The 14,832-nt window shown below is 24.2% G+C and overlaps 1 protein-coding gene across 6 annotated transcripts in view; it reads right to left on the reverse strand.

Annotated features, from left to right (window-relative positions):
- LOC117177557 (triple functional domain protein) overlaps positions 1–14,832 on the reverse strand; it is a 293,847-nt gene that overhangs the window by 162,291 nt on the left and 116,724 nt on the right. For all 6 annotated transcript variants that reach the window (XM_033368361.1, XM_033368360.1, XM_033368359.1 and 3 more), the window contains one exon: positions 14,056–14,412. In XM_033368361.1, coding sequence (XP_033224252.1) covers positions 14,056–14,412 — 357 coding nt within the window. The remainder of the gene's footprint in view (positions 1–14,055; positions 14,413–14,832) is intronic.

Genomic DNA, 14,832 nt, shown 5'->3' on the forward strand with positions numbered 1-14,832 from the left:
TATTTTTAAATCATTAAAATGCTCAGAAATCTTGTAAAATCCCTTGGAATATTTTTAAATACTACTAAATATTTCAAATCCTTTGGAATTCCTTGAAAAGTTGTAAAGCGCTTTAAATTTTGTTGAAATTTCTAGAAATACTATAAAATATTTTTAATTCTTTGAAATTTTTTGAAATCCCTAACAAAATTTAAATCTCTTTAAAATACCTTTGGATCTTTTGAAATACCCTCGAACATTTCAAATCCTTTAAAATCACTTAAAATTATTCAACTCTATTAAAAATACCTTAAGGTATTTCAAATTCTTTAAAAAGATTGTTAAAATCAGATAAAAGAATCTCGTCCAAAATTTTGCACTTTTAAGGCAAAAAGAAAAATTACGAACGAAAAAGGTAATTTTTCCACTCAAAAATACGAATTTTTTAACAAAATAATTTATTTTTTAACTATATAAATCAAGTTACAATTAAAATAAATAAATGTTTAAGAAAAAATGCAATATTTATATTTTCAGTTGAAAAAAAATTATTTTCAACTAAAATAAATAAATTTTCAAACAGAGAAATGTATTTTGAACCAAATAGTTTAATTTCAAACTCAAAAGACAAATTCTCTACAAGACCAACAAATATTCAACAAAATACATGAATTTTCAAATAAAAATGATTAAATTCCAAACAAAAATAGGATATTAAAAATGTTCGGTAAATGAGTTTTTAAAAAAATTGTTCAAATAGTTTAATTTTCAACTGAAGAAGATAAATTTTCATTTAAAAAATTTAATTTTCAATTAAAAACAGTAGTTTTGAACAAAATAATTCAATTTATAACAAACAAAAAAAAAGGTTTACAAATAAAATGGTCAATTGTCAACCAAAAATCTGAATTTTTAACAAGATAGTTTCAACTTTTTAATCATTTTTAACCAGGAAAAAATGCAGTTTCTACAAAAAAAAATGAATTTTGAACCTAAAAAGATGAATTATTAAACAAAAACAATGTATTTTTAACTAAACTGTTGAATTTTCAACAAAATAATAAATAATTAAAAAATGATATTTTTATATCAAATCAAAAGCAGTTGAATTCAAACAATTTTCATCCAAACAGTTGTGATTTTTAACGATGAAAGATGCAATTTCGAACAAAATGACTGCATTTTCAACCCAAAAATACGAATTTAAAACCAAAAAGATGAACTTTTAAACCAAATTTCTGCACTTTCTACGAAACAATAAAAATTAATTTCAAATTGTCGAAAATTTCCAGAAATTTCCCCACTTTTCCTGACCAATTTTAAATTCCCTGTCCAGACTAAAATTCTCCGTCCTCTTCAAAGGAGTGATGAAGAATACGAGTGATGTATGATGTACATTCAGGAAGACTCTTTTTTATCAGGCAGTCAATACAGCACATCGCTTTTATCTAATATTTCCGACAATGTGGAACGATCCTTTTTAAAAAAAATTCTACTTGACCCAAGAGAGAATCCATTTGACCCATTTCAGATACAGCTTCGATCTCAAATGGCTCAAATAACTCGATCTATGATTAGAATTTCTTATTAAAATTGCTGCGTAAGAGGATTATTGTCAAGAAAAGAGTTTCCTTTCAAATCATTAAATTATAAAAAAGTTATGGTTTGAACATTGAAAATCCAATTTTGAAAGAACCTGCAATTTTTCATAGCGTGGCCACTCAAACTTTAAAAAAATATCCAGGCCAGTTCCCTGTTTTACTGGTCCAAAATTACATTTTTCCAGGTTGCATTTCAGGGCAATAAATTCGTGGAAGTAAAATTAATGTAGGTCGAAATATAATACATTTTCAGAAAAATAAAGCAATTTCTTAAATAAAAAATATACATTTTCAACAAAAAATTGGGTTTTCTAGGTACTGGTCTCGTTTTTTAGGAAACATTTGACTTTTGGACTCTACAAAAAGAATTTTCAGCAAAAAAGTTTATTTTCAAACGTAAAAAAAAAAAAGAATTTTCAACAACAAATATAAATGAGGAAATTTTGAACAAAATAGTTAAATTTTTTATCAAAAGAGATTAATTCTAGATCATAAATATAATAGTATACTTTTCAATTGAAAATAATTATATTTAAGAAAAAATGAATTTTCAACCAAAAAAAGATGATTTATTAACATAATAGTAAAATTTCTTTAATAAATGAGATGAATTCAGAACCGAAAATATAATAACAGACGTTTCAAATAAAAATAATTAATTTCAAAATAAAGTAGATGAATTTATAACAAAAACTGATAAACTTTGAACAAAAGAATAGAATTTTCATTAAAATAGTATAATTTTTAACAAATAGAGAAGAATTCCGGATAAAGAATATAATAACTAGAATTTTTAATTAAAAACAAATAACTATCAACAATAAAAGATGAATTTTCAACAACAACAACAAAATAAATTTTCTATCAAAAGATGAGTTTTTAATCCAAAAAGACGATTTTCGACAAAAAAGATTACTTTTTAACAAAATAGTTGAATTTTCAACCAAACAGTGTAATTTTTAATCAAACGAGATAAATTCTATAAAAAAATATAATAATAGCGACCCGTTTTCGAAAAAATCTTTTTTTTCCAAAAGTTTACTTTTATGGATCAAAACTTTAATTTTTTAAATTGACATGATAAATTTAAAAGTTGAAAATTGACAAAAAAATTCAACTTTTGATAGCTCTATGTTCAATTTTCAACAATAATTCAAAATTCAATTTTCTTCAATTTTTAGGAATAGAATTTTTGACTAGCGAAAATTCATTTATCAATTATCTTTAATTTTTAACGAGTATTTAATCAATGTTTAATTCTTTCTAATTTGCATTAGTTGAAGTCTCTACTGTTGATAATTAAATTATCAATTGTATTCAACTTTCAGCAGTTGAAAATTAAATATTGTCCGATTTTTCAGGCTTAAATAATCAATTTAAAAACTTTCTTCAATTTTCAATGGTTAAAAATTTATTTATTTCTAATCTTCAACAGCTGAATATTCCATTTTCTTCGATTTTCAACAATAATTGAAAATTCAATTTTCTTTAATTTTCAGAAATAGAATTTTTGACTAGCGAAAATTCATTTATGAATTATCTTGAATTTTTAACGGGTATTAGATCAATTTTTAATTCTTTCTAATTTTCATTAGTTGAATTCTCTACTGTTGATAATTCAATTACCAATTTTATTCAAATTTCAGCAAAATTCATGTTAAAAATTTAATTTAATAATTGACTTATTAAATTAAATTTTCAACATTTGAATTTTGAAGGTTTGATAATGTAATTTTAAATTTGATTCAGTTTTCAATATTTTAAAATTTAATTGTTGAAAATTGAAGAAAATTGATAATTGAATTTTCAACACGTACCAATTCAATTGTTTTAAATTGAAGCAAACTGAAAGTTCAACATTTGAAAATTGAAGAAAATTGAAATTTCAATTGTTAAATATTGAAGAAAATTGAACATTCAGCTGTTGAAGAATAGAAATCAATTAATTTTCAACCATTGAAAATTGAAGAAAGTTTTTAAATTGAATATTTCAGCCTGAAAAATTGGACAAAATTTAATTTTCAACTGCTGAAATTTGAATAAAATTGGTAATTGAATTATCAACAGTAGAGAATTCAACTAATGAAAATTAGAAAGAATTAAAAATTGATCTAATACTCGTTAAAAATTCAAGATAATTGATAAATGAATTTTCGCTAGTCAAAAATTCTATTTCTGAAAATTGAAGAAAATTGAATTTTCAATTATTGTTGAAAATCGAACATAGAGCTATTCAAAAGTTGAATTTTATGTCAATTTTCAACTTTTAAATTTATCATGTCAATTTAAGAAATTAAAGTTTTGATCCATAAAAGTAAACTTTTGGAAAGAAAAAAAGAGTTTTTCGAAAACGGGTCGCTATTATTATATTTTTTTATAGAATTTATCTCGTTTGATTAAAAATTACACTATTTAGTTGAAAATTCAACTATTTTGTTAAAAAGTAATCTTTTTTGTCGAAAATCGTCTTTTTGGATTAAAAACTCATCTTTTGATAGAAAGTTTATTTTGTTGTTGTTGAAAATTCATCTTTTATTGTTGATAGTTATTTGTTTTTAATTAAAAATTCTAGTTATGATATTCTTTATCCGGAATTCTTCTCTATTTGTTAAAAATTATACTATTTTAATGAAAATTCTATTCTTTTGTTCAAAGTTTATCAGTTTTTGTTATGTTGAAAATTAATTGATTTCTAATCTTCAACAGCTGAATATTCAATTTTCTTCAATATTTAACAATTGAAATTTCAATTTTCTTCAATTTTCAAATGTTGAACTTTCAGTTTGCTTCAATTTAAAACAATTGAATTGGTATGTGTTGAAAATTCAATTATCAATTTTCTTCAATTTTCAACAATTACATTTTAAAATATTGAAAACTGAATCAAATTTAAAATTACATTATCAAACCTTCAAAATTCAAATGTTGAAAATTTAATTTAATAAGTCAAATTTTAAATCAATAAAAAAAGTTCAAAAAAAGTTTTTTTTTATGAAAACCGGCTGCCATTGGCAAATATAATTGTATTTTTTCTTTCCGTAAATTGGAAATACTTGAATCCACAGGGGCAGAAAATAGTATTTCATCCCTGTTTAAGCCCTTAAGGATTACTATCAGGAACCTGCGTTTGTCCCACACACGGATCTGACATTTGGGGCGAAACGGAAACGGACAGGCGTCCGCTGCAGAAGATCGATCCCGCGGATAACTTCGCAACCCAAAGCACGCGTCCCCAACGAACTTGTTACCGACTCGACAGGAATATCTGATACCGAGTCCCGACGGGGACAATCTAAGACTTTAATCACCCTGCAGAGGCTAGCCACTTTTTTAAATAAGGGGGACTTTAGAAACCGCATTGCGGAAAAAAATTTCTATCTACATAGAACCAATTTTCGATGACTATGTGAACCGTGATGTACGATGCTTAGTGAAGCGTGATGTACGATAATTTCATCAAGCGTGATGTCCGATGATTGTACCAAGAGTGGGATACGATGATTTGCCGAGAGTGATGTACGATGTCTGTATCCAGGGCGATGTACGATTACTGTATCAAGAATGAGGTGCGGAGATTGTATCAACCGTGATGTGTGATACGTGTATTAAGAGTGGCATACGGTGATTGTATTATGAGTGATGTACGATGATTGTATTAAGAGCTGTGTGCGATGAGTGATAGACATGCGACTTCCATGTGGATAGACCAAATTTTTCATCCAGAATGTGGACATAAAAGAAATGTTTTTAAGAAATGTGTGATGTACGATAACTCTAGGGAACGCGGTGTACGACAAATCTGAGATCCGTGATGTGTGATATTTTTTTGACGAGTGATGTACAATTACTCTTGGAGTTTGAACATTCTTTTTATATTTCAAACTTCATATTCCTTCCCATACTCCCTTCTTTTTCCTCTTTTTAGAGAATATCTTATTCTTAAAAGTTAAAAATTCATAGATTCTGTAGGCAATTCGTATTTCATAGCAGAAAATTAATCTTTTCAGTTTAAAATTCATCTCTTTGGTAGAAACTTGAACTATTTTATTGACTATTCGTATTTTTGTATTGCATTCAACTGTTTTTGATTTAAATAAAAATCTTTTTTGGTTAATATATCATCGATTTCACTTTTTGTTGAGAATTCATCTTTTTTTTTTTTGAAAATTCGACTAACTGGTTGAAAGTTGAACTACTTTTTTAAAAATAAATTTCTTTTAAGATTCAGCATTTTAGTTGAAAATTCTCTTTAGAAGTGGAAAATTGAACCCGTTTTTTTAAAATGAAAATTAGAATATTTTTTTGTTGAAATATCAAGTATTACAGGTTTAGTTGAGAATTCATCTTTTTGATTTAAAAAATGAACTGCTTCGTACAAAAATCATATTTTTAGCTTGAAAATTCATCAATTTGGTAGAAAATGATCTTTTTTGTTAAAAATTTTTGTTTTTGGTTAAAAAGTTTAATTGTTTTGTAGAAATTACGTTTTTATTATCATTTTGGTAGAAAATTGAACTATTTTGTTGAAAAATTAACACTTGGTAGAAAATTAACTTTTTTCTTAAAAATTAAACAGTTTTGTGGAAATTCATCTATTTTGTATAAAATTCATGCATTTTGTTAAAAATTCGTCTTCTCGGGTAGAAAATTATTATTCTTTTTTGAAAAATGTATTTGTACGATAAAAAAAATGTATTTCATTTAAAAATTAACGACTTGGTAGAAATTTATTATTTTTTTGAAAATTCAACTATTTTGTTAAAAATTCATTAAATTCGTGAAATTTGCATCAGTACTTAATTAAAAATATCCAATATTTAATAAACGAAAGTTTTCTGTCTTGAAAATTTAGTTTTTACTATCAATAATTTATTCAGGAATACTTAATAAAATCTCATTTCTCGTCAATAAATTTAAATATGTTCCATTTCGAAAGCTCCTCTTTGATACTAAATCTTGGAATAACAGACAAATCATGATAGAATGCCATCGCATCCATGAAGGCGCCTCGACTCAATTACTAAATTAACGCCAAATAATATATCATATTGCACGCATAAATTGAGGAAAACCATCGGCTGTTTATATTTTCAAGTCTAAATTTTTTTAAGACAATTTTTTCGTACAATACGTGTTAAGCCTTGCTTATCAATTATTGCAATTATTTTCATCCAAATGGTTACATTTTGAACCAGAAGAGATTAATTTTCAAACCAAAATTTTTAGTTGGAGAAATTAATGTTCAAACAAACTGACGACTTCTGAATTAAAACAATGAATCTTCAAACAAACCAAATAATTTTTAACAAAAGAGTTCAACTTCTATCCAAATTCAAATTAAAAATATTCTTTGAAAAAATTCCCGTTCTATGTCAAAAATTCTCGGTTCCAAATTAAATTATATTTCTTTGCCGAAACTCCATGTCCTAAAATAAAAACGATAATTATTTTCTAAAATTTCCTGTTCAAGTCAGCGAAAAAAATCTCAGAGAAAAAAATTTCAAAAGGTTTTGCTTGTAATGAAAAAAAATTCCTTTTCTAATGAAGCAGAGATAAAAATGTAGAAAATCAAATTCAAGGAACGTTACATTTTTAAATAATATGATAAGCTCTCTTTTCAGTTGATAAAAAAAGCGAATATTTCTAGCATATATTCTAAAAAATAGTATATAGTCATACATAATAGTTTAGTCAACAAAAATAAGTACACTTCAACCATAATAAATTATAATTTAATTAGAGTAAAATGATATATTCTGAAAAATCTAAGATCCATAAACTACAAATAAGTAAATAAATCCGTAACTAAATAAAATAAAAAAATATAACCGAGCAGAAAATTGCAAAATTAAATGAGTTTTGAAAAACTTAAATTTTTGACTAAAAAATATTAATTTTCAATAACAAATTGAATAATTAAACTTTTAGTTGAAAACATTAATTTTTATCAATAAAAAAACGGATTCTTAAGAAAATAGTTCAATTCTCAACATAACTGATGAAATCTGGAAATAAAATGATGAAGCTTCAACTTGGAATAGTTGAATTTTAAACCCAAAATGTTAAATTTTTAACTAAAACAATGAATCTTCAACTGAAATGGTTAAATTTTCAAGAACAAAACATTAATTTTCACTAAAAAAGATTAATTGTCAACCAAAACATAAATAATTGAATTTAAAGTTGAAAAAATTATTGTCAAACCAAAATATATGGATTTTTAACTATAAAACTATGGAGTAAATTAAAATTAAAAAAAAATACTTTACCTAAAAAACTATCTTTAAAAAAGTATTTATATTTTCAAAGAAAGTGATAAATTTTCAACTAAAATTGTAAATCCTAAACTGCAATAGTTGAATTTTAAACCTGAAAGATTAATTTTCAATTAAAATGATGAATTTTTAACTATAAAATTTGAATTTTTGAACAACGAGCTGAATTTTTAATAAAGAAGATAAATTTCAATCAAAAATTTAATAATTAAATTTTTAGTCACAAAAATTAATATTCTACTAAAGAGATGAATTTTTATCTAAAATGACGAAATAATTGAATTTTAAAATAAAAACATCAATTTTCAACCAAAAAAAAGAACACTTAAGTTTTCAGTTAAAAAGATGAATTTTCAACTATGAAACTATGGAATATTCAATTGGAATAAATAAAACTTTCGGTTAAAAAAATACTTTTCTAAATAAACTAAGAAATAGTTATATTTTCAAAGAAAGTGATAAATTTTCAACTAAATTGATGATTTTTTAACTAGAATATTTGAATTTTTAACCAACGAGCTGAATTTTCAATAAAGAAGATTAATTTCTACCAAAAAAGGTGAATTTTCGAAAGGTAAAATTATTTTTTCAATCAAAAATTTAATAATTAATTTTTTAATGAAAAAAATTATTATACCACTAAAGAGATGAATTTTTTTCTAATAAAGAGATGAAATAAAGAGATGAATTTTTAACTAAAATTATGAAATATTCAACTGGAATAATAGTTACATTTTCAGTTTAAAAAAAATCATTTTCAACCAAAAAAGAAAGCAATTTACAAAAAAAAAAAATTAATTTTGATAAATTGTCATCTAAAATTGTAAATCCTGAACTGCAATAGTTGAATTTTAAACCTGAAAGATTAATTTTCAATTAAAATGATGAATTTTTAACTATAAAATTTGAATTTTTGAACAACGAGCTGAATTTTCAATAAAGAAGATAAATTTCAATCAAAAATTTAATAATTAAATTTTTAGTCAAAAAAATTAATATACTACTAAAGAGATGAATTTTTATCGAAAATTATTGAATTTTCAATTGGAATAAGATAAATTTTCAGTTAAAAAATTACTTTCCTAAACAAAAATAATGTTTAAAAAATAGTTACATTTTCAAAGTGATGAATTTTCAACTAAAATAGTAAACATTTAACTGAAATAGTTGAATTTTAAACAAGAAAGATGAATTTTCTACTAAAATGATTAATCTTTAACTAAAATAATTCAACTTTTTACCTAAAAGATGAATTTTTCACCAAAAAGATCACTTTCTACCGAAAAATATGAATTATCAACTACAAAAGATAATTTTTCAACCAACAATTGAATAAATTACATTTTTAGTTCAAAAATGAATTTTCAACTAAATAGATGAACTTTAAAGTGAAATTATGAAATATTCGACTGAAGTAATATTTACACTTTCAGTTTAACAAATAAAATAATTTTTTACAAGAAAAATGTACAACAAAAAATGTTAATTTTCGGCAAAAAAAATGGATTTTCAACCAAAGAAAGAAACAAATTTTCAGTCAAGTAGCTCATATTTCAAGCAAAGAAATGAATTTTTAAGTAAAATGATGAATCGTTTAACAAAAAAATTAATTTTTCACGAAAGAGTTTAACCTTTCAACCAAGTAATTTTACTTTCAGCCTAAGAAATGAATTTTCAGCTAAAATTATACATATTTAATTGGAATCCTTAAATTTTTAATCGAAGAAAAGAATTTTTAAAGAAGAATATGAACTTGTTTTCGTTAATTGGAAATTTCAAAAAATTACCCGTATTTAGGGTTTGAGAAGACCACAAAAAATTAAAAGATAGAAAATACCACTAATTATAAAATTATTTTTCACATTAAACCCTTATCGATGTAACAAATTTTATATTTTTTCACCAGGTCACTAGCGAGGTCCAAAAAATAGGCTAAAAATCAAGCTATTTTGACGTCACTCTTTCCCTACAAGTTGTTAAATTTTGAACAAGAAAAGATCAATTATCAACCAAAAATACTCATTCAAATTTTCAGTTTAGGGAATTAATTTTCAACCAAACTGATAAATTTTCAACTGTAATGATTAAGTTTCTACAAAAAAGAAGAATTTTTCACATGGTACATAAGTTTTCAAACAAATAGTTTAATTTATAATTAAAAACTTTCAATTTTTAATCACAAAAGATATAGTTTTAACCACAAATAGAATGGTTAAATTTTCAGCGAAAAATAAAATTCTTAAAAACAACAAAAAACGGATTTTTAAGAAAATAGTAAAATTTGCTACTGGAATAGTTAAATTTATAGTTCAAAAAATTCATATTTAACCAAGTAGTTTTTAACATTTGCCGAAATTATTAAAATAACGAAAACTTGAATTTTACTGCAATCAGAAGTTTAAACCAAAAAGATGAATTTTTAATAATAGAATTTAACTTTCAACCAAAACGTTTCATTTTGAACCAATATGATGAATTTTTAAAGAAAAAGATTAATTTTCAAAGAAAAAGATTAATTTTATACCAAACAAGACAAATTTTCAACAAAAAAAAACAAACTTTCAACGAAATATTTTTAATTTTCAAATAAAAAAGAGAAATTTGGAACAAAAAATTATAATTCTGAACTAAAAAAGATCAATTTTCAAGCCGAATTGAGACAATTAAATTATCAGTTCAAAAACGAATTTTCTACCAAATTGGTGAATTTTCAACTGAAATGATGAATATTCAACTAAAATAGTTTAATTTCTAAGCAAAAACGTGAATTTTTATCTATAATAGTTACATTTTCAAACAAAAAGATAAATTTCCACGACAAAGCCGATTTGCCAACAAAATACATTAATTTTCAACAAAAAATATGAATTTTCAACCAAAAAGATTAATCTTCTTACAGAAAGATTAATTTTTAAAGAAAACGATTAATTTTATGCAAAACAAGACAAATTTTCAACAAAATACACGAGATTTTAACGAAATATTTGAGTTTTTCAAATAAAAAAAGTCAAATTTGCAACAAAAACAGTACAAATTTAAACTGAAAAAATCAAGTTTCAACCAAAAATTAAATAATTAAATTTTGAATTAAAAAAATTAATTTTTTATCAAAGTGATAAATTTTCAACTGAAAATATGAATATTCAACTGGAATAGTTTCAGTTTGAAGAAAAAGCGTGAATTTTTATCTATAATAGTTACATTTTCAACCAAAAAGATCAATTTTCTACCACAAATGCGATTTCTCAACAAAGTACATTAATTTTCAACTAGAAAATATTAATTTTTAACGAAATAATTTAATTTTAAAATAAGATGATCAATTTTCAACCAAAAATTCAATGCTTAAATTTTGAGTTAAAAAAAATGAATTTTCAGCAAAGACAATGTTAACCAAGGTGGTGAATTTTCAAATAAAATACTTAATCTTCAATCAGAAAAGATTAATTTTCAACGAAATAAATGAATTTAAAAATAAAAACATCAATTTGCAACCAAAAAAAGAACACTTAAGTTTTCAGTTAAAAAGATGAATTTTCAACTATGAAACAATGGAATATTCAATTGGAATAAATAAAACTTTCGGTTAAAAAAATACTTTTCTAAATAAACTAAAAAATAGTTATATTTTCAAAGAAAGTGATAAATTTTCAACTAAATTGATGATTTTTTAACTAGAATATTTGAATTTTTAACCAACGAGCTGAATTTTCAATAAAGAAGATTAATTTCTACCAAAAAAGGTGAATTTTCGAAAGGTAAAATCATTTTTTCAATCAAAATTTTAATAATTAAATTTTTAATGAAAACAATTATTATTCCACTAAAGAGATGAATTTTTATCTAATAAAGAGATGAAATGAAGAGATGAATTTTTAACTAAAATTATGAAATATTCAACTGGAATAATAGTTACATTTTCAGTTTAAAAAAAATAATTTTCAACCAAAAAAGAAAGCAATTTACAAAAAAATTTAATTTTCGGCAAAAAAATGGCTTTTCAACCGAAAAAAAACTCTTTAGTTAAATAGCTCATTTTTCAACTAAAGAAATGAATTTTTAATTAAAATGATAACTCGTTTACCAAAAAAATTAATTTTCTAAACAAAACTAATTTTTTTTAAATAGTTCCATTTTCAAAAAAAGTGCTGAATTTTCAATTAAAATAGTAAATTTTAAACAAGAAAGTTGAATTTCCAACTAAAATGGTTAATCTTTAACTAGAATAATTTAATTTTTTCCCAAAACTATGAATTTTTAAACAAGAAGATTAGTATCCATAAAAAATATGAATTTTCAACTAAAAAATATAATTTTTCAACCAACAATTCAATGATAAGATTTTTAATCCAAAAATGAATATTCAAATAAAGAGATGAATTTTTAACTAAAATGATGAAATATTCAACTGGAATAATAGTTACATTGTCAGTTAAAAAAAAAAATAATTTTCAACCAAATAAAAAAGCAATTTACAACAAAAAAATTTATTTTCGGCAAAAAAATGGCTTTCCAACCAAAGAAGAAAAAAACTTTTCAGTTAAATAGTTTATTTTTCAACCAAAGAAATGAATGTTTAATTAAAATGATATCTCGTTTACCAAAAAGTTAATTTTCCAAAAAAAAAAAACTAATTTGAAAAAAATGTTACATTTTCAAACTAAGTGATCGATTTTTAACTAAAATGGTAAATCTTTAACTGAAATAGTTGAATTTTAAACAAGAAAGTTGAATTTCCAACTAAAATGCTTAATATTTAACTAGAATAATTTAATTTTTTCCAAAAACTATGAATTTTTAAACAAGAAGATTAGTATCCATAAAAATATATGAATTTTCAACTAAAAAATATAATTTTTCAACCAACAATTCAATAATTAAATTTTTAGTCCAAAAATGAATTTTCAACTAAAGAGATGAATTTTAAACTAAAATTATGAAATATTCAACTGGAATAATAGTTACATTTTCAGTTTAAAAACTAAAATAATTTTCAACCAAAAAATAAAGCAATTTACATTAAAAAAGTTAAGTTTTCAGCAAAAAATGGCATTTCAACCAAAGAAATGAATTTTTAATTAAAATGATGATTCGTTTACCAAAAAAATTAATTTTCTAAAAAAACTAATTTTAAAAAAATAGTTACATTTTCAAACAAAGTGATGAATTTTCAACTAAAATTGTAAATCTTTAACTGAAATAGTTGAATTTTAAGCAAGAAAGATAAATTTTCAACTAAAATGATTAATCTTTATCTATAATAATTTAATTTTTTACCAAAAACATGAATTTTTAAGCAAGATGATTAGTATCGATCAAAAAATACGAATTTTGAACTAAAAAATATCATTTTTCAACCAACAATTGAATGATTAAATTTTTAGTCCAAAAATTAATTTTCAACTAAAGAGATGCATTTTTAATTAGAATTGTGAAATATTCAACTGGAATAAGTTACATTTTCAATTTTAAAAAATAATAATTTTCAAAAAATATGAAATTTCAACTAAAAAATATAATTTTTCAACCAACAATTGAATCAGACAATTTTTAATCCAAAAACAAAATTTTGAACTAAAGAGATAAATTTTTAAATAAAATTATGAAATATTCAACTGGAATAATAGTAATACTTTCAGTTTAAAAAATACAAGAATTGTCAACAAAAACTGACGAGTAATTTGATACCTGTAACATATTTTTATATTTTTCCATCAGGTCACTGGCGAGGTCCAAAAAATATGCTAAAAACAGCCATTTTGGCGTCACTCTTTCCATCCAAGTTGTCGAATTTTGAACGAGAAAAGATCAATGTTCAATCAAAAATGCTCATTCAAATTTTCAGTTTAAGGAATTAATTTTCTACAAAAAAAGGCGAATTTTTCACACGGCACATAATTTTTCAAACAAATAGTCTAATTTATAATTAAAAACTATCAATTTTCAAAACCAAATAGTTCAATTTTTAACAAATTAATTTTTTACATTTACCGAAATTATTACAATAACGAAAACTTGAATTTTACTATAATCAGAAGTAAATTCCCAATTTTCCCCTGATATGTATCAAACCAAATATCTGGTCCGCAAATAATCGTCCTGGCATTAGAATTGAAATACGGTTTTTCTTTTTTTTTCTTTTAATTATAAAAAATTCGAAAATGTTAATTCTGGTACCGTGGGAATTGTGAAACTCTTACCTTGTCAGAGTCCGTGGTATTTGTCGATCCAAAGGAAGCCAGGGAATTCCTGTCGAGATTCTCGACGCTGTCATCGAGAGAGGCACATTCCTCCAAGTCCCTGCTGGATCGCTGACTCGAGCTCTTCTTGGCGGGGCTCTTCGGCATGCTCAAACTAAAGTAAGTCTCCTGGATCACCTCGCGGAGCCTCTTCACCCAAAGCTGCTTCGCTTCCAGGGAATTCGCTCGCAGAACGACACGAGTGTCGCTCGTCGGCGCCCGGCCCGTCCACACCGCAAATTTACACTCGTCCCCTTCTATGTGTTCGGTGACACCCAACTCGGATGTCATCAGTCTACTCTTATAAATATATTTCACCTGGACAAATAACAAAGAGTGCAATCAGTTTTCTGACAAAAAAAAAAACGAATTAATCAGGAGCAAAAGAAAAAAAGGAGGGAAATTAATACTAAAAATGCAGTCCAGCGGAGGTGGATGACTCCGATTACTTTTTAACAATATCGCTCAAACTAGAAAAAAAGAGGCAAATTTGCAACCAAACAAGTTAAATTTTCAACTAAATATATTAGGATAAATTGTTTGTTCTTTTCAATACTACGAGGGTGGATCAAATATAAACCGGAATTTTACAAATACTTTTCTTAGCCAATCGCAAGCACTCTGACAGTGTAGGTTCTTGTACGAGGGTGGATTGATAAGTTTCCGGCCTGACCAAGAGATGGCGCCACTAGGCCTACCTTGAGGTGGCGTTCTATAGTACCATCCTTAGATAGCTTG

Source organism: Belonocnema kinseyi, chromosome 7, assembly GCF_010883055.1.
Source record: "Belonocnema kinseyi isolate 2016_QV_RU_SX_M_011 chromosome 7, B_treatae_v1, whole genome shotgun sequence".
Lineage (NCBI taxonomy): Eukaryota > Metazoa > Arthropoda > Insecta > Hymenoptera > Cynipidae > Belonocnema > Belonocnema kinseyi.